The 20,171-nt window shown below is 47.7% G+C and overlaps 1 protein-coding gene across 1 annotated transcript in view; it reads right to left on the bottom strand.

Moving 5' to 3' along the window:
- dag1 (dystroglycan 1) overlaps window positions 1–20,171 on the bottom strand; it is a 38,268-nt gene that overhangs the window by 10,090 nt on the left and 8,007 nt on the right. The window contains exon 2 of the mRNA XM_019255326.2: window positions 8,361–9,134. Within this exon, the coding sequence (XP_019110871.2) occupies window positions 8,361–8,783 (423 nt within the window). The 5' untranslated portion in view covers window positions 8,784–9,134. The remainder of the gene's footprint in view (window positions 1–8,360; window positions 9,135–20,171) is intronic.

Here is a 20,171-nt window from a genome sequence, read left to right as displayed (position 1 = left end):
GAGCGGCAACGAGCGGCAACAAGCGGCAACCTGAGCGGCAACGAGTGGCAACGAGAGGCAACCTGAGCGGCAACCTGAGCGGCAACGAGCGGCAACGAGCGGCAACAAGCGGCAACGAGCGGCAACCTTCATGGCTATAAAGTTAAGCCGACGTGCAAGTGCCCAAAAACTGCAGTTCCTCTTCTCGTCCACTTGAGGCTGGCTCCATGTTAAAATGTTTAACTTCACAGCAGAAGTTTCACAGTTAAATTTGATCAGAAATAATAAAACATATATATTATAACTTATAATATATATAACATATAATACATATAATATATAATATAGTGGTTACCGGGGAGCAACAGGAAGTCACATGTTTAATATAATCTAAACAATAGTTAGTAGTAGTTAATAGATAATCAGGGATGACGTCGACCTTTCAGCTTCATCATTTATTCTCCATCAGCTCCACCATGAAGCTTCGTTCACTCTCCTCCACCATCAAACCTACAGCGCATGTCCAAACCTCTGCAGGCTCCAAAATAAAAGCCCGACAGGGGAACCGGAGCCATGAGAGCCTGACTGGATTGTAACACAGCTGATGAAATACGTTCCAGGAAAGAAACACTCCCTTTCTATTAATAGACTGACTGTAGGACGTCCAGCGAGGACGACGTCACGAGAGTCTCCGCGATTCTAAAACAGCAGAAATCTTTTGGAGGAAACGAGTCCTGATACGAGCGTGCACACACACCACAAACACAGCCCTATTATATAGTCATTAAATATAATGATGGAGAGGGCTCTCAGCTATAAAACCTGTGCTAAAGTACACACACACACACACACACACACACACACACACACACACTGTGGTAAACCTGTTTGCCAAAGCCTGCAGCAGAACTCATAAAGCTCTCTCTCCCTCTTTATAACAATGAGAGCTGATCAGGAGCCAACAGGAGTCGCCACTGTTTGAATCCAGCTGTGCGGCTGAGAAACATGTTGTGTGTGTTTGTATGTGTGTGTGTGTGTGATCCTATCCAACTGTGGACGTTGATGTCGGGACACATTTACCACCAGGGGACCACCGAGCTAACCGGGGACACTGGATTAAAGTCTGTTTGTGCAGATCTACCTGTGAGCTGCAGGTCAGACTGATCCTCATCAGGGCCGCGGCGGGTTGGAGCCGTGGACAGGTAGAAAGGTAGAAGTCCCCACTTTGCATATTTGTAGTAATATTTTGTTTGTATAAATAAGACGACCAGAATCACACACACACACACACGTCCACACTTAGTGCAGTCAGACAGACCACTGTGTGTGTGTGTGTGTGTGTGTGTGTGTGTGTGTGTTGTTATGACAAGGACAACTGGAAGGCGAGCGAGGAGGCGAGCACACAGCTTGCTGCCTCTGCAGCAGTCTTGGCTTAGCAAACACGACGCTACTGCGCTACGCTGGACACACACACACACACACACACACACACACACACACACACACACACACACCGGGAGTAAGAAAAATAAAGCAGAGGGTAAACAAAGTCCCGCGGAGACAGATGTGTCTGTGTGTGAAATAAAGCTGGGAGGACATAGAGATACTGCATCCACACAAAATACACACATACTATATACATACAGTATGTGTGTATTTGTACAACCCCCACTATGTGTGTGTGTGTGTGTGTGTGTGTGTGTGTGTGTGTGTGTGTGTGTTATCTGGGTCTCCGCGTGTGCCTCGTTTTCCGCAGACTCTCGGCTTCAGCTCTGACTAATGCTGCAGCCTCACTATCAGCAGCACACACACACACACACACACACACACACACACACACACACACCGTCTGTTTGTCGTCACAACACAAGAACAAATTTCATTTTAGATTTCTGGAGTTTTATTTTATTTTCTGTGATTTTTACAAAAAGTAAAAAAAATCTAAATAATTTTTTGAAATAAGAACTCGAGATAAAAACGACATTAAAATGAAATAAGTCAGTGTCGGAGTTATTTAGTGTTTCCTCTGATGTAACCGACGTGTTAACGAACTCAACGGGACGATGAAGAGAAATAAAAACTAAAGTGACGTCGGTAAAATATAATGGATAATAATATAATAATAATATAATATAATATAATGAAATAAACTACAACATGTTAGTGTACTGTACACACAGTACTGAATGTTGCAGTCATCGTCATTACATTATTCTCATGTTTGAATTATTCAATCATTTCACTTGATTTATATTTGATCTGTAAAATGCTGAAGCCGTTCAGTTATTTATTTTTTAACAGTTCCATTTATTATCTGAAACAAACCAGATCAGATCAAACCGACTTTATTGGAGCCACAGCGGGAAATGATCTGTGAATAATCATGTAATATAAATCAAAGATAAACTACAAACAGAGAAACAAAGATATGAAGCGAGTCATAGAAAGTGCAGAGACATGCACGGTAATGTCTGCACTGGTCTGTGTCTGCACTGAAGAACACGCGATGATTAAGACACTTCATCATCATTTGTTCTGAGGCGCGGTTAAAAAGTAGACCGCCTCTCTGACCTGCCGGGCTGAGTGCATCCTCACCAGTCCTGCTCCTCGTGAACACCTCGGCCTCTCGTCCCTCGCTCAGTAATTATCCCCTTTTCTTCTTTGATGCCGCGTGAATAAAACATTAGCTATCTTTATCCGGCTAACGAGCTACAGTGCAGACACAAAGCATTAAATCTTAAACACATTGCTCAGGGATAATGAGAGACATGATGTACACGGGCCCTGGGTTTTTTTTTCAAGTGGTGGAGATGCTGCTGCCGCCTGAAGACGAGAGCTTCAAAACAAACTCAGATGAATGATGTGAATGTTCAGCGTCACACTGAATTCAGGTTCCTGTGTAACAGGAAGAAGAGCTTTGATTGTTTCCTGTTAAAACAGTCAAAGGAGGGAGGGGCAAACAATGACTGACGTTTACAGCAGCCAACAGCACCGAGCGAGCACGACACCACCACAGAACCAGCAGTGTCCAGTCTAACAGTGAACACACCGAACAGAACCTCTGAACCGGCAGTGTCCAGTCTAACAGTGAACACAGTGAACAGAACCTCTGAACCGGCAGTGTCCAGTCTAACAGTGGACACGGCGACAGAACCTCTGAACCCTGTTGTTCTCAGAGTGCTCGAACCGGTTGCTGAGCCCGGTTCTGCTGCTTGCTAACAGCAGATTCAGTTAATGAGGCTGAAGCATCATCAGGATTTAAACTTTGTTTTGAATTGTTTGGTTTTAAAGCGATGCCACTCATGTGTTCTGATTGTTACAAAGAGGTTCTGAAGCTGCACAGACCTTATTAAACACGTCACTGATATGAATTGCACCCGTGATGATCAACAAATTGCTCCGTGCCGAGTTGCCTTAAGAGGCCGATCACCAGCATCTAAATATAATCTGCTACTGTAACCTTCACACACCAAGTATGGCTCGGCTCGCTAAGCCTGGAAAACCAATAACAGCAGCCCGGCTGCACTGCAGTTCCACTTCCCCTCTGGGTGACAACCAAGCGTGCTGGAGGAGGCCGGCCGGTCCAAAAACCTGTGGTTGCTAGGTTACAGAAGGACACACCATGACAACATCAGTACGGACGTTCCCTCTGCTTTTGGAAACTCAGCTCCACATTAGCTCCTTTCTCTCCCTGAGGTTTGTCGAACAGTGGCTGCTCGGCAGTAATTATGTGTGCTAAAGGTCACATGGAAATTACGCCCTGCAATCCTACACGGACATGAAGGCATCACTGTGACTAACAGTCCTCTGATACACAAGCCCTCAGCTAAAACTACCAAAACACCAAATTATGAACAAATTTATGGAGTATATAATTTGGAACATATGATGTACGTACGTTTAATTACATAGCAACACGGCCACCGCCAGTAAACCGATCGCTGCATGCGAGCTTACAGCGAGGGTGACTCATATGTTCTGGTGAGTGTGTGTTTTTATCTTTGGGTTGCCTCCACCTCCTCCCTCCACCTCCTCCCTCCACCTCCTCCTCCCTCCACCTCCTCCTCCCTCTCTTAATACCAGTTTTCCACTGCGACCGCTGCCAGCTAACAGCGATGGAGCTCCAGGGGCGTGCAGGGTGAGCCCGGCTTCTTTTTTAAATGGAGGACAAAGAGCGACAGCAAGAGGACGGCTCGAGCATCAGAGGTGAAGAGAAACAGGAGAAGGAAAGCTGTGGCTTCAGAGGACGGAGGAAAAATGCAGAGATGAGGAAAAAGAATTGTTGCTCGTGCTAATCTGCGGCGGCTGCAGAGACAGAAAGCTTGCTGATGTGGAAGACGGGGTTCCTTCAATCAGGCAGGAAAGACTGGAAATCTAACACGATGCCAAGAAGACAGAAAAAACAGGAGGAGGAGGAGGAGGGGGAGGAGGAGAGGAGGAGGAGGAGGCGAGAGGATGAAACGATGACGAGAGAGAAGCTCGCAGGGGAGGAGAAGAGAAAGTTAGTTTTCCCACCAACGGCCTTTTTACAACAGCGAGCTACTGTCTCCATTCATCAGGAGGGAGCGACTCAAACAGCCAGTCAATGTGTTCTGACACACACACACACCACACAACACACACACACACACACACACACACCACACACCACACACCACCGCCTCTGCTAACAGTACACACATGCAAAGTCAATGTAAAGATGCAGATTTAGCAGAATCACTGGAAGTTCAACTTTATTCATCGACCTGAGCAGCAGACATGCAGCAGCAGACATGCAGCAGACATGTCAGCAAGACATGCAGCAAGCAGACATGCAGCAGACATGCAGCAGACATCAGCAGCAGACATGCAGCAGACATGCAGCAGACATGCAGCAGACATGCAGCAGCAGACATGCAGCAGACATGCAGCAGACATGCAGCAGACATGCAGCAGACATGCAGCAGACATGCAGCAGACATGCAGCAGACATGCAGCAGCAGACATGCAGCAACATGGAGCCATCGCACATGCTCATACATGCAGCAGACATGCAGCAGACATGCAGCAGACATGCAGCAGCAGCAGCAGACATGCAGCAGACATGCAGCAGCAGCAGCGAGCTGCCGAGCCGCCGAGGCGCCGACCTCCCACCCAGAGCTCCGTGATGCTGCTTCATATTGTAGAGATCACGGCGCTCAGAGGAAAGTTTGACTTCCTGATGCCTCCAGCATCAGTCATACTGCACAGTGATCGATCCACTAGCATTTTACATGTATTCAGTTATTTCAGCATCATTTTAGTGCAATAACAAGATGGAAACATCTGGAGGGAGCCGGATCTTTCACCGCACACAGCAGGTGTGTATTTTTAGGATTTAGGACGACGTGACGTCCTCAGAAGGAAGACGAGTCCCCACCACGCTGTTAGCTTTGGGGTGATTCTACATGGAGACGCACAGAGAGGCTGCGAGGCTTGAATTCTGTTTTTCAGAGAATTCAAAGTACAAAGAAGATTTCAGCTAGCGTCAGTTATTTCCTGGAATGAAATGTTGAGTGGGGGGAAAGAAGCCTGCCAGCCAACCCATCAGCCAATCAGCTAATTACACTGGTAATTGTGGTAATGAGGCTATGGAGAGCGCTCATCTGTTGGCCAGAAAGCCGTGTTCCTGCAGCCTCCTCCATTAATACAGACGACAGAGAGCCACAGAGGGTCCTGCATACAGATGCTGCAGCCGCACAGGTTCGACCTTTTCAACCACGGCCTCTGCAGTGAGTTATCACTGCGCCTCAAAAACACTTTCTGCTCCAGCTAAACCATGACGAGCTTCACTGACCGTGGAGAAATCAAACCGGAAAACTGCTTCAGTGAAGCGACCACGTGTCACAGAGTCCAGCACAAACTTTAGGAAGATGTAAAGTTACACACATGACACAACGCGTCTGTTTGTCAGCGCCGCGCATCAGATCATGACTCATCAAATTACAAATGACAACATATCTCCAGCACAGTCTCATGACAGTAAAGACATTTTCATTTTTAAAGAAACGTCCTCAAACGTCCTCAGTTTGTCAGACTGTTTCACCCCGCGCCTCCGTTAAAACTCCTCCTCCCCTGAGGTTCACGTCCTGACCACCCGGCTGAGACTCCAACACTGTGTGAATGGATAATAATGTGTGTGTGTGTGTGTGTGTGTGTGTGTGTGTGTGTGTGTTATTCACTGGTGGGGCCCGGGCGGTGAATGGGCAGGCGGGCTTGTCACGGCCCTGCAGACCTCTCAAACTTTCATAAGAAAAGGCCGTTAGCATTAGTATGAGCACAACGCCGAGCACAAACATTGATTTGGCCTTTCGCTGCACAACCTTGAACGCCAACCTCCAAACACCTGGAGGTGGGAGGGTGGAGGGGGGAAGTGAGGAAAGAGCAGCGGGTGGAGGGGAAGTAAACAAAGTGTAGATGTGGGGCTGACAGAGGAAGCTTCACCGTCTCCATCTCATCTACGCCCTTTCATTCAGTCCTGACGCTTCAGGTCAACATCTCTCCACTTCCTCTTCTGTCTCTCCGTCTCTCCTCCCTCTCTCCATTGTTCCCCCTTTTTTTTTTTGGCTTGCCCACGCTGTCAACTCCTCTCGGCTCTAATAGGAGGCCCCCAGCTCACAGTGTGACAGATACAATCAGGATTTGAGAAGAACAGCTTTAGCCTGTGGGACGAATGGAGAAGGGAGGACGAGGGGGAGGAGGAGAGACGGAGGAAGAGGTGAACATGCTGATGGAAACAGGGTGAGAGGAAGATGAGCAGCAGGAGTAAAAATAAAGAAAGAAGGGGTGACAAGGGGAGGAGGCGAGGAGTGAGGATGCAGAATGAGGCAGGGAGGAGAGGACAGGAGGAAAAAAGAAAGGAGACATTGAGCAGAGAGAGCGCCAAAAGAAAAAAGAGACTCACAAAATGAAGTTCCAACGTCCACAGTCAGATTTGATTTCAGTCTCCACGAGCTCAGATAACTGACCTGCTGGATTTTTATCAACGGCTGCATGAAATACACATCGCAGCCATTTAACATCCCGTATACGCAACTCACACAGCGCCTGTGGAGTCAACCCCAATCAGCTGAGACTCTGCAAACAGCTTCGTTCAGCCGCCTGTAAGCGGCAGGAAAAACCTGAAGATGAATGAAAAACTCAAGTTTATTTAAAACAAACCAAATAACGGCTCCACGGGATGAGGACGAGGCTGCACACGGGACGAGGACGAGGCTGAAGTGTTCAGACGTTTCTGTTCACTCCTTCTCTGAACTGTAAACTTCACTTCTCTGCGTCTCTCGCGTGCAGAAACATTGTCTTTCCGTGTCGTTTGCGTGTCAGCCGGGTTTTACGAGCGGAATATTTTCACGCTGCTCATCACCGGGGAAGTTGATTGATACGATCTGATGTGATTTGCGGAGTGGAAGGGAGGAAAGAGGATGAGGAGAGAGAGGAGATGGAGGAGGAGGAGAATATGAAAGACAGGGATGTAATGAGAGCGAGAGAAAGGTGGAGAAGATGGGAGCTTTAAAAGTGAACACAAGGATGGAGGAAGGAGAAAACGAAGGATGGATAGAGGGGTAAGAGCGACGGCTGGTTAGAGATGATGTGAGGAAGATGATGAAGGACAGGAAGTGAACTATATTAAAGGTTTAGCCTGAAGGAGTGAGAGAGAGAGGAATGGATGAAGGAAAGAAAGGACCGGAGGATGAGGGATAAGTAAGTAAAGGCCCACAGCGCCCGTCACTTTAAAGCCTGATGGACCGACCGTGAATTCAAAGATCTGTTCTCATGTTAGCTGCTAAAGAACAATGCAGGACCTCCTCAGCCCTCACTGCTCACTGAGGCTTCTTCTTGGGAAAGGTTTGTCCAAGAGTCGGCAGGAAGGACTGACCAGTTCAGATATGAGGCGACATGAGAGAAAACTGGTTGAAAATGCAGCATAATTCAAACATTTGGTTCAGACCTGGTTGCTTCTGGGTGGGTTGTGAGGCACATTCAGAGCTTTCATAGTAACCGGTGAACACGAGAACGTTGGAGACCAGGCGGGACGAGTCAAAACTAACTCCACCACCAAGAAGGAGACCTGACTAAGAACTGAAGAGGTGAAAGGTCTTCATGGATCTACAACCAAGTCCAGATTGAACTCTTCCTGAAGAACGACGACCTGAAAACCTCCACACTGTGAACTTTTGCTCATTTTATGAGAATTCCTACAAACTGAGTTGTGCTTTGGTTCAGAGGGACCAAGCTGTAGAAGTCAGACTCTGTAACCGTCACTGGCACCACTAAAAAAGCTTTTTGTTTTCCGTTGCTGTGGATTCATGAGAGGACGTTTGACCTTGAAAACATGCAGACTCAGATGAAGTGCTGGGACTCACCTTGACAATGTCTCCCAGGTAATCTTCCATCTTGTTTGGCACCTTCATCTGGAAGATCCGACCCACCACTGCGGAGGAGTCCGGGAAGGCGGTGGGTGCGGCCTCAGCGTTCTGCTGAGTCACCGCCGTCTCGCCGGTCTCTACGGCGACAGCATCCATCGCCCGGATACCTTCTGTCACCTCCTGGAAGTCCCGAAGGAACGAGGAGTGCATGGAGGCCTCCAGCTCGCTCGTTCTGCCCACCCTCTCACCTTCTAACAGCATCTCGCCCAGGACGTCGATCTCCACCTCTGCACGGACCAGCGGAGGGTACCAGCCCGCCACGGCGAGAACCAAGCCCAGCAGCAAGGCTTTAGTCCTGGGTAGTCTCACGTCGAGTCCCCCGCTCGCCCCGAGGCTTCCCAAACTCAGTTTATTGCGCATTCTTCACCTTTTGTCGGCTCGTCGCTGATGCAGAAAGAAAAATAAAAAGGAGGATGTCCAAGTGGGAGGGGGGGACTGAAGGGGGAGCATGCACCCCCGACAGATAGAGCAAATCCCTCTTTTCAAATCTCCCTCCCTCCCTCACCCTCTCCGCCCACTCTTCAGACGAAAAGCTTTTCTGCTCGCCTGGCGCCGGGCAACAATCTCCCCTCCTTCTTCTGTTCCTCCTCCTCCTCTTTTGTCCGCTCTTTCCCCCTCCCTCGGCTTTATTCTTCCTCTTCCCCCTCTTGTCTCTTTGTGCTCGCCCCCTCAGAGGTTTAGGAGTCCCATTGTGCCGAGCACCTTCGAGATCTGTGAGGAGACAGACAAGAAAGACAGAAGACACGGTTAGAAACATGCAGCTTCCCCGACTCAACACTCATCGCGACCTGAACACCTCCCCGCACAGCGCCTCGCACTCAATCAAAAGTCAATCCCCTCGATACGTTCAGCTCCTTAAACTGATTCGTGCCACGCAAATCTTATTGCCGATAGAAATCCATCATGAGCGGAGGGTGGTGGCGTGCGGGGGGGGGGTAATATCATCAGTGCTGTGAAGTAATCTGATTAGTTCTTACAACGATTCTCACTCTCTTCTTCACAGGCCGGCTCTCCTTTCTCTAAAATAAACTGCTCATTGGTCGTTTCTTTAAGCGACTTCAGACGGAGTCAAAGAGAAGAGAGAGTGATGGAAGGGGAGCGACGGAGATGGAGGAGGGTGGAGGAGGGTGGAGGAGGGTGGAGGTGATATACGGTGGGACCTTGGATTAGCCAACAATGCCCGAACCAGTCAAAGCTTTTCTTGGAGCCGCTAATGAATGCATGCCTTCACTATTGTGAGAGGGGTCAAACTGAGTGTGTGTGTGTGTGTGTGTGTGTGTGTGTGTGTGTGAGCACTGACTGAACTCAGGGTTTGTTATTCATACGGCTTCTTTCATCCAGCTGAGGATCCCTCCTGAGCAGAGTGTGTGTCACGACACAAATGATTTCCCCGAGGGAGAGATGGACTGAACGAGGGAGAACAAGAAGGAGGGAGAGCGATAAAGAAAGAGAGAGACCGACCACTGTGACGCTGGAGAAAGTGAAATCACGGCGGGCAGCAACAACACGAGGCCTCCAGGTCGCTGACCGGCTCAAAGGCGTCATTGTTGGTGCCACCTCGCCCTCGCCGTCGCTCCACCCTCGCCTCACCCTCGCCCTCCCCTCGCCCTCCCCTCGCCCTCCCCTCGCCCTCCCCTGGCCCTGGCCCTCGCCCTCACCCTCGCCTCGCACCACCTTTGTACAGAACTTTGTTTTTAATCAGGAGCGCCGCCGTGCACTTCTCCTGCTGTTCCAGTCAAACAGCTTCGACTCTTCTTTACTCACGCTTCAGGAAACTCTTTGAAATGTTCAGTTTGTTTTTTTTACTGAAGCCTTTTGGAAAGTCCAAGAAGCTGCCATGGATGAACTCCATCCCTTTCATGTCGGCTACCTTTAACAGGATCGCCGGGGGCAACACATTTCCTCTTTTTCACCGCTATCATCTGTTTTCTTTTCGCTCTTCGCTCCTCTCCGTCTCCTCTACCTCGCACATCCTCGTTGGATGGTTCAAGGTGGACCACGCCGCCCAAACCTTCACGGCTTTTCTGATTCTTCCCTCTCCCCCTCGTCACAAACAGCCTGCCTATTCATCGCTGCACAATAGAGGCTGACGACAGCGGGGGAGTGTCGCCATGAGAGCTCCCACAGAGATGTCGACGCCGCTGGATGGAGAAGAAGAAGAAGTGTCAGCGGCGGCAGAGGTAAAGAGAGACGAGAAAGCTGTGATTACCTCAACACCTACACCTAACTCCACCCATCTCCAGCAGCACTGATCGCTCTGACACGGAGGCAGAGGACATTTCAGGGAGACACAAAGACACAAAGACGATGCATCAGAATAAAACTTAACACCAGCTCCAGCTGTCCCACCAGATGCCTCCTGATTGGTTGAAAACACCAAAGAACTACCAATCAGAGCAGCTCACAGAGATGTTTGTGGGGTGACTGTCCGGAAGACGCTCCCACATGTTGATCATGTTCAGGCCGCGACGACGCAGGGAAATTAAAAAACACTTCAATCAGATTTTAGCAGCTTCAGGGAGCCGAGCTTCTTTATGAAGGCACATCTCATTTATTATATTATGATATTATCAATACCTCTGGACTCGATTAGAAGTTGAATTTGCTGATGGATTTCAAATGTGAATATTTTCTGCTTTCTTCGGTTTGAAAGTCACTCAGCGAGTTGAGTTTGAACTCGTCAGACTAATCGACTGTTGAATAAAGGACGATGTTAGTTCAACGTTAAGTTCATGTTTCCTGCGACCGCTCACATAAATAAAGCGTTGATTACACGTTCCTGCAGCGTTTGCATGATAACATACAGTATGAGCTGAGCTCAGACTGAAACATTAAACTTTGTGTTTTACGCTCGCAGATAAAAATAAACCTCCAGACGTGAGCCCGGCTCCCCTGCGCCTCATCTCGCCGATCAGGTTGCGAGGACATCTTTAAAAATAAACAGTTAACCGGACACTCGCATGCTTTGACCGCCTCTCTTCCTCTGCGGGGGATCGGGTGGACGGGAAAAATGGGGGAGAGGGCAGAGGGGAGCCGGGTGAGAGAGGGCGTGCTGGCTAAAAGGAGGTTTGAGATCATTTGTTACTGGACACAATGTGAAACCTGCTCTGTGGATCTAAAGTTAGCACAGCGCCCGTCTCACCGGGTGGACGGCGTGCAGCTCTCCTCGTCGCGCCTCGTTACCCTCCAACGTTTACAGCCTCCAAAATGTTTTAACAATCGGCAGAGTGATGCGTTCCTGCCTTCATGGAGTCGTAATGTGAGCGAGCTCTGCAAATAAACGTCTGCTCTCAATGAAACGATCACCGCTCAGCCGCAGAGCCGACCAACACTTCATTTCAGAATCATCGATTCTTCTGTGCGACCTGTTCAAACGCTCACGGTTTGTATCGTGTGAAGAGACACATCAACAACTTTTCAAGGACTTTCCAGATCCCGTTTGCTCAGATTCAAGGACAGATCAAGGTTAATTACTGCTCAAACACAGTAAAGCTAACAGAACACAGACTCGGAGGTCTTTAAAATCCTTGAGAGAAATGTAAGGGCAAAAAACTAAGACCTTTGAAGTGTCATTGAAAGTGCTTGAATTCATGTCTGTTCAGAAACAATTCAAGGTCTTTCAAGGCCTAATTCACTCAAATTCAAGGACCCAAAAGAGTTTGAGATGAAGGTTAATTTTGTTAAAAACATGCATATATGAATCCAAGCACTTTCAATGACACACATCTACTTTCCAAAACTTTCAAGGCCTTTGTTTCTCTCAGACTGAACTCGTCTGTAAAGCTGCTGACTTCTGTTTACGTGAACACAAAGACGTGACTCCCAAAGCTTCCTCCACAAACACTCGCTGGGTAATCGTCTGGGAAACGGAGGAAATTCCTTCCACTGGAAATCCCCTCAGCAACCAATGAGAACACATGAAACGCCGCTCAGCGGCCAATTAAGAGGAAATAAATCCCCCCGTGGTAGCCAATCAGAGAGGCCGAACATTCAGTCCAGCCGTTTGTTATTCGCTCCTTCAGAGCAACTTTCTCCTCCGGTCACCTTTCAGTCCCCGAGGTCACAGCTGAGGCCTCCGTCACTGGCCCAGAGCGGCCTGACAAACAGAGGGGAGGTGGAGGAGGGAGGAGGAGGTGAAGAGGAGGGAGGAGGAGGGAGGAGGAGGGAGGAGGGAGGGAGGAGGAGGAGGGTGACTTTCTAAAACGGTGACATTCCTGTGGACGTTCCCAGACTGACAGGTGACACTGACGCCATGCACAGAAATATTTCAACTGCTCAGATCACGTGAACACGCTCGACTCCCTCGACTCGTTGACTCGTTTAAACTCGTCACAGTAAGACGGAGACGGAGACGGAGACGGAGACATCGTTATGATCAGACTTTAACAAACAGTTAATCTGTGACCTCAGGACGCTGAATCATAATCACGTCTGTAATTAACTCGACTGACGAAGCAGCTGCAGGAAAAAACACTAAACAAAACTAAACAAATGAAATCAGTTCGTCCGTCCACTGCGTGTTAGACGGACATATGTGTGGACACACGGGGAGAGGAGACGAGCTGACCCGGTCAATCCTAGACCATGTTCAGAGAGGGAGGGAGGGGAGGAGACAAGGACAGGAGACAAGGAGAGGAGAGGAAACAAGGAGAGGAGACAAGAAGAGGAGACAAGGAGAGGAGACAAGGAGAGGAGAGGAGAGGAGAGGAGACAAGGAGAGGAGAGGAGACAAGGAGAGGAGACAAGGAGAGGAGAGGAAACAAGGAGAGGAGACAAGGAGAGGAGCTGGAAACAAGGAGAGGAAACAAGGAGAGGAGACAAGGAGAGGAGAGGAGACAAGGAGAGGAGAGAAGGAGAGGAGAGGAAACAAGGAGAGGAAACAAGGAGAGGAGACAAGGAGAGGAGCTGGAAGGAAAGGAGACATCTGGTCGTGTCGAGTTAAGTGGAACGTTGTAAACTGTGAAAAGTTCTTAATGAAACACAAACGAACAAACTGATGAATAATAATTCACGTCTTTAAAAGAAGAAAAACAAATGAGACGAGATGTCGACAGGAGAAGTTCACAGAGCTCCGTCAGCTCCGTCAGCTCCGTCAGCTCCGTCAGCTCCGTCAGGGGGACTGACAGAACAACAACAGCGAGCTCGGAGCAGAACAACAAACCACGCCGTCAGGAATAACAGCCACTCCTCGGCCACACCTGATATCGGACTTCCTGAAACCTGCGTGTGACAAACATCTGGAAACAGATGTGAAAACTTCACCTCCCAGCAGCCTCCTGGGCGAGGCCAGGCCAGGCGAGGTGGATGTAAATAGGATCTATGTTTAGACACACCAGGGCGTGACGTGCAGATGTTTGTTTATGACGGACGCTGTGAGGCGCAGATGTTGATGCAGATGTTTCAGAGACGTTCAAATACAGGAAGACAACACGAGTCTGCTCTCAGGTCAGGGTTCTCCGAGAAGCTCAGATGTTGATGAAGCTTTGAAACATTACAACAGACATCTGAAGTGTAGGACCACTGACGTGCCATGACGATCACTGATCACTGATCAGTGATCAGTGATCACTGATCACTGATCATTGACGATCATTCAGCATTTTAGAGTCCAGATGTTTGAAGGCACGACATGGAAGCTGTGACCCGACATCCTGTAGGGCGGGCCGTCGTGTTTTCTAGAGTTACAGATTATTATCTCCAAAAACAAAGATCCTCATCGGCCAAATAATCCTTCAACCAAAAACAGGATTGTTTTACACGCAGGCGTCGTCCAGCAGCTCGGCGTATTAAAAATATCCTCTGCTTTGTTGTTTCAACTGTGACACTGGAAAAGAAGTCGAACCAAAATGTGAACTTTGAGACACGAACAACATCCCGCTGTTAGAAAATATTGTTCATGCTCGTGTGCAGCTTTGAGTTTGCTCTACTGTCAAACTGTGTGTTCCTCCGCCGGCGTTAATGCCTTTCACAAAGCCTCTCCGTCCCCCACAGGGCTCAGTGTGCTTTAAGTTCCTCGAAATGAGGATTTCATTTGAGGCGAGGCACCAAGAAAAAAAAAAGAAAAAGAAATAAATAAGTAATAAAACTAAAAATGAAACCAGCGGGGCAGAATCATGGGAATTGCGGTTCTTTTGCGGACGCAGCCAAACACACGTCCACTTTGATTAGAGTCGTGTTTTTGGAACGTCGAGGCATCAGCGCTTTTACTCGCTCGCTCATAAAGCTGAGAGAGAGAGAGGATGTGTGTGTGTGTGTGTGTGTGTGTGTGTGTGTGTGTGTGTGTGTGTAGGCTAACAGCTCATGAGGGGAAAGTGCGGCGATGCTTTGCGCATCTCAGTCGGCTAATTATAACCCTGCAACGACTGCAGAAACGAAACATGAAAGAATTAACCACAGAGAGAGAGAGACAGGAAACACAGTTATTGTTAAAGACGCGTACGTAGCAGAGTAATTACATCTCACGGCTGAAGTCTGTTCTCTGTGTGTGTGTTTGCTAAAATCATCTAACCCTTTTTAAAGTTGTGCTGCATTAAAATGAACTCATGAATTTAATTATTTTATATGATTACAGCCTGGATGAAGAACTTTATATTATTTACAGTTACTTCTGAACTGCAGGTAAAACTTTATTACTGATTTGATTATTTTTGTAATATCTGCATCACAGAGAAATGTTTAAATATTAAAAACATTTTTGAAGAAGCAGAGAAAGTCACAAAGTGAACATAGTTACACTGCAGTAACTTTTCATATACATTCATTTGTCTCTGTGTTTTGGTGCATTACAAACATTAGGCAAAAAATATATAAGAAAGATCAAACTTGTGTGTGTATGTGTGTAGTGTGTATTTAAATGTAAACAGTACTGTGCAGAATTTGAAGTTGACAGAATATTAAATTATTAAATATATAAATAAACTAAGTAGATGCATGTTTGCTGTCTCATGGATCTATCTGTCTATGAAACATATATTTTCATGATGTTATTAAAAAGTGTGCACCCATAAAAATTAATTACTCATTTCAGTCCTCACTTGGCATTTCTAGTAAAGTTAAATTCAAAGTAAACGTTTAAATGTTGTTTTATAAGAACAGTAACAGAAGGTCCACGCTCGGTCAGTCTGCACTCACAGTCCACCGTTGGTAATGTAGACGTGTGTGTGTGTGTGTGATAGCAGTGTGTCGTTCACATATTCGATCTCTCTGGTTCAGTGTGTGTGTGGCCGAGTCCTGCTGGGACCACCAGCCAAGACTTGAGATACACTGACAGCTGGGAGCAGCTGTGTGTGTGTGTGTGTGTGTGTGTGTGTGTGTGTGTGTGTGTGTGTGTGTGTGTGTGTGTGTGTGTGTGTGTTGGATGGACAGCTGGGGACAGTTGGTTGTGTGACAGAAAATGACAGCCGGGCAACATGAGACCTTCTATATGCTCCACCACACACACACACACACACACACACACACACACACACACTTGCTAATCTGTGCCCTTTAATCCGAGGATGTGCTTCAGTCCGTGAACTTTCCCTCTCAGGTGCCGTCCAATTCCCCTCCGAGTCGCCCTCGCCTGCTCTGCCTCCGTCTGACAGCTCCGATCGGGGTAAATAACCCGAGGGCGACTATTTTTAGACTTCAACTTAAACACAGTCAGAGGCTGAAGTAAGGCACGGTGAAATAAATCCATAAATAACACAAACAAAGTGTCGGACCACGCTCCCTCCTGAAACACACACAGACTATTTTGGTGAGATGAGTAAGTTTTATTTTTACAATATGAATCATATTATGGGAGTAGGCGTCGGAGTGGGACAGGTGTCTCCGTTTAGATTAACTCGGTTTGACACTCGTACTCGTCTCCTGGTGCCATGTGACAGCTGAGCATCATGTTTGCTTCCAGAATGTCGTTTTCATTTGAAACTCGGCTTCATATCTGACAGATTCGTGCTGCACAAAGGCGGCTCGAGCGGCTTCAGTTTACTCTTAATTTTCTCTGAAGAGTCGACTCAGTTCTATGCAGATGAGTCCCGCTCGTGGGTAGATTGGAGGTGTGTGTCAGGCTGTTCATTAGCACAGGTAACGCCCCCGTGAACACGATAAAAGAGCAGGTGTTGTTTGGTGTACGAATACTCTGACATGCTGAAGAACTGCTGAGATGACACCAGAACAGAAAGGAGTGCAACCTCTGAAACTCTGAGCAGTCTTAATTGGGATGAGCAGACTCAGCGTTTCTTTCAGTTACTGCAAAACGTTGAATCATTGAATGAGATGACATGTTTCAAAGTCTTATTGTGTTGGACACATCAAACGTTCAGACTTCTGTTTGCTGCTGGACGGAGCATTCAGCATTCTTCTTGATGTTTAACGTATCGTTCAAATGATTAACTGGCAAACAGACTGAGATGTGATGTGAGATGTGAAAACTTTTTTGGTTCCAAACTAAATGAAATTGCAAACTCTATTCCCGGGTTACAAACTCAGACTGTGTTCCCGGAGCCCCTCGGGTGTTGGGAGTTTGATTTAGCTCCCTGCGGCCCTGCCAAGCTCCATTTGGCTCCATAATGCAAACACATCTCTTGTCTCCTCTAAGATAAACAGGACTAATCTGGGTCAGCCGTGTGCAGGTCCAGTTCTGATCATATAGTCACTGCAGTGACCTGGATACTGCAACAACCAGAAGCTACGCTGCACATCCTGCACGTGTGTCGGTTCATTCGAGTAAATCGATGTTCATCGTACGTCCGAAACCATTACGTGTTTGTCTGGTTCCATGTAAGTGTGTGTGTGTGTGTGTGTGTGTGTGTGTGTGTGTGTGTGTGTGTGTGTGTGTGTGTGTGCAGCTCTATGGATTTGAGTCCCTGTATGTGTGTGTGTGATGAGTTTGCAATGATAGCCATCTCCTCCCATCCCCCGGTGATGCAGGTCATCAATTCTCATCTCTGTGTGTCTCCTATCTGGCTTAAACTGCCGAGTTAGAAATACAACAAGCAGCCAGCAAGCCCTGCTGCTGATAAGCCATCAGAAACCGCCAGCGACAAAAACCAGCCTGCAAGCATCCACAGAAACATTCATATTTCCAGAATAAGTTGGACTCGTAGACGAGGCCTAAGAGTATTCGGTGCTTTATAAATAACCACAGTTAGTTTCTACAGTCCCCCTGCATGGATTCAGTTAGTTATAATGTCAAACACCAAGACAGTGACTGTCCAACCCAATGAGAGCGCTGAAGTTTTCTAGCTTCATGGTTCCTCGTCCACGAGTTCCTCAAAGACTTCACATCGTGATGACGACATGAATTTTTATCTCTTACTGACTTGAGGACCTAAAGTTCAGAACAGAAAGAGTCAGAACTGACTTTGTCGCGTCCTGTCAACACTTTTACAGACGCGTCTTTTGTGATGGAGCAACGCCGTAACCAGCGACAACCATTCCTTTAAATGAAGGAAGCATTAAAAGTCGAGTGAATCAGCTGTTAGCAGCGTGACGACTGTCAGGCAGGCTCAGGTCTCTGACATCAATAACAGCTTTTATTCCTTTACTCAATCAAATCCAGGCAGCCTGTCAGCGTGGAAGCAACTTATTCACTCAGTCTGTCAGTCAGTCTCGGAGTCATTGGTGAGGCCAGTTGTACTGTCAGTGATACAGCCGGGCAGTAAGTCGCTCACTCCCTCAGTATTTCACCTTTTTCTTTACACAGCCGGCCACTATCTGAGATCTACCTCCGTCCCCTCCCCACCTCGGAGTCCCTCCACGGTCACTGCAGATGTCTCAGCTCCGAGGCTCCGTTCTTTATCTCTATGATAATAGCAGGCCACGGCTGAAAGCCTTCCGGACCGAGCAATGTGACCTCCAGCTCACAGGCAGGGTTTAAAGAGGTAGCATAGGTTGGATTTTTCTCGCCAGGCTAAAGACGCCGCGCCTGCCATATTTATCACAGTCAATAGAGCGAGGCAGCGAGCGCTGCCGCCACGTTCGGCCGCCTCGCTGAGCTGATACTTATCACTGGAGCTGATTTCTTCACCTCTGCGCTCAATGTTACGTCCGGCGTCGCCGTAAAGGCAGAAATCAAACCTGAACCTCCAAACTGTTGCAAATGAAAACACCAGAGAAAATTGGGTTTAGAGGGGCAAAATACACGACGGTAACATCACGGCTTGTTCTTCTGACAGAACAAAGAAATGAATGTTAATGAAAAGGAAAGAGTCCAGGTCCTTCAGGGCAGACTCGTCAGGAGCAGATGAAACTTTGCAGGTACTTTATCTCGTTGTTCTTCACTTCAACAACTTCTGGGATGGAAATCGGCCAATTCAAATGTGATTTTCTCTCTTTTCCAGATTTGGCTGCAGCGAGCAGCAGAAGGTCGTGTCAAGGCGACGCTGCACTGCTGTTATCTAAAGAGAACAAGACACTGATAACGTTTAACCCTTCATCGAGCGAGGAACCGCAGACGGTGCCTCTGGGCTTTTAAAATGAAAGAGCAGAATCACATGACTCTCTCCAGCCAATCAGCCAATGTCAGGCTATGTGACAGGTAGCGTTGCTATGGATCCTACTCTAACCCTGACTCTGACTCTAACTCTGACTCTGACTCTAACCCTGACTCTGACTCTGACTCTAACCCTGACTCTGACTCTAACCCTGACTCTAACTCTGACTCTAACTCTGACTCTAACTCTGACTCTGACTCTAACTCTGACTCTAACTCTGACTCTAACTCTAACTCTGACTCTGAGCCTGACTCTGACCCTGACTCTAACTCTGACTCTAACTCTGACTCTAACTCTGACTCTGACTCTGACTCTGACTCTGACTCAAACTCTAACCCTGACTCTAACCCTGACTCTAACCCTGACTCTGACTCTAACTCTAACTCTGACTCTAACTCTAACTCTGACTCTGACTCTAACTCTGACTCTAACCCTAACTCTAACTCTGACTCTAACCCTAACTCTAACCCTGACTCTAACTCTGACTCTGACCCTGACTCTAACTCTGACTCTGACTCTAACCCTGACTCTAACTCTAACTCTAACTCTGACTCTAACTCTGACTCTAACTCCGACTCTAACTCCGACTCTGACTCTAACGTTCAGTAAGAAGTAGATACCAAACAGCGACATGGGGACTGAATGATGACGCTGAATGTTTGGCCACTGAAGTTCTCTGGATGGATTTTTAAATCTCTTTTATAAATATGAAACCTCCAGGATCAGGGAGTCAGAGCAGAAAGAGACAGAGTCGACCAGTCAGCAGAATCCCAGAGATCTGAATCAGCTGTTAGCAGCTCAGTCTGTCACTGGATCACTTCAAACGTGACGATTGTCAGGCGAGTTCAGGTCCAACTTCCAGCCCGTCAGTCAGCAGAAACAGCATTTATTCTTTATTCATATCTAAAGAGCTTCAGAGGTGGATGATGGGTGGAGGAGAAAACAGCGTCCCACCTCACAGACAGAGTCAAAGTGTGAAAAGCAGAAAGAGGAAGGAGACTGCAGCATCATCAGGATAACACACACACACACACACACACACACACACACACACACACAGACCTGCAGATACTCCTACAAAGCACACATATGTACATACAACACACACACACACACACACACACACACACACACACACACACAGTGTGTCTCATGTCTTGAGGGATCGGAGGCAGCAGCCACGCCGTTTCAAACACACTGCTGCACAGAGAGATAGCTCGCTCTCTCTGTCTTTCTGCCCTAATGACTTTCTCTCCCCCCTCCTCTC

The sequence above is a fragment of the Larimichthys crocea genome, chromosome VI (genome assembly GCF_000972845.2).
Source record: "Larimichthys crocea isolate SSNF chromosome VI, L_crocea_2.0, whole genome shotgun sequence".
NCBI lineage: Eukaryota > Metazoa > Chordata > Actinopteri > Sciaenidae > Larimichthys > Larimichthys crocea.
Note: the sequence above shows the minus strand (reverse complement) of the source record. Positions and strands in the feature narration are given on the sequence as shown.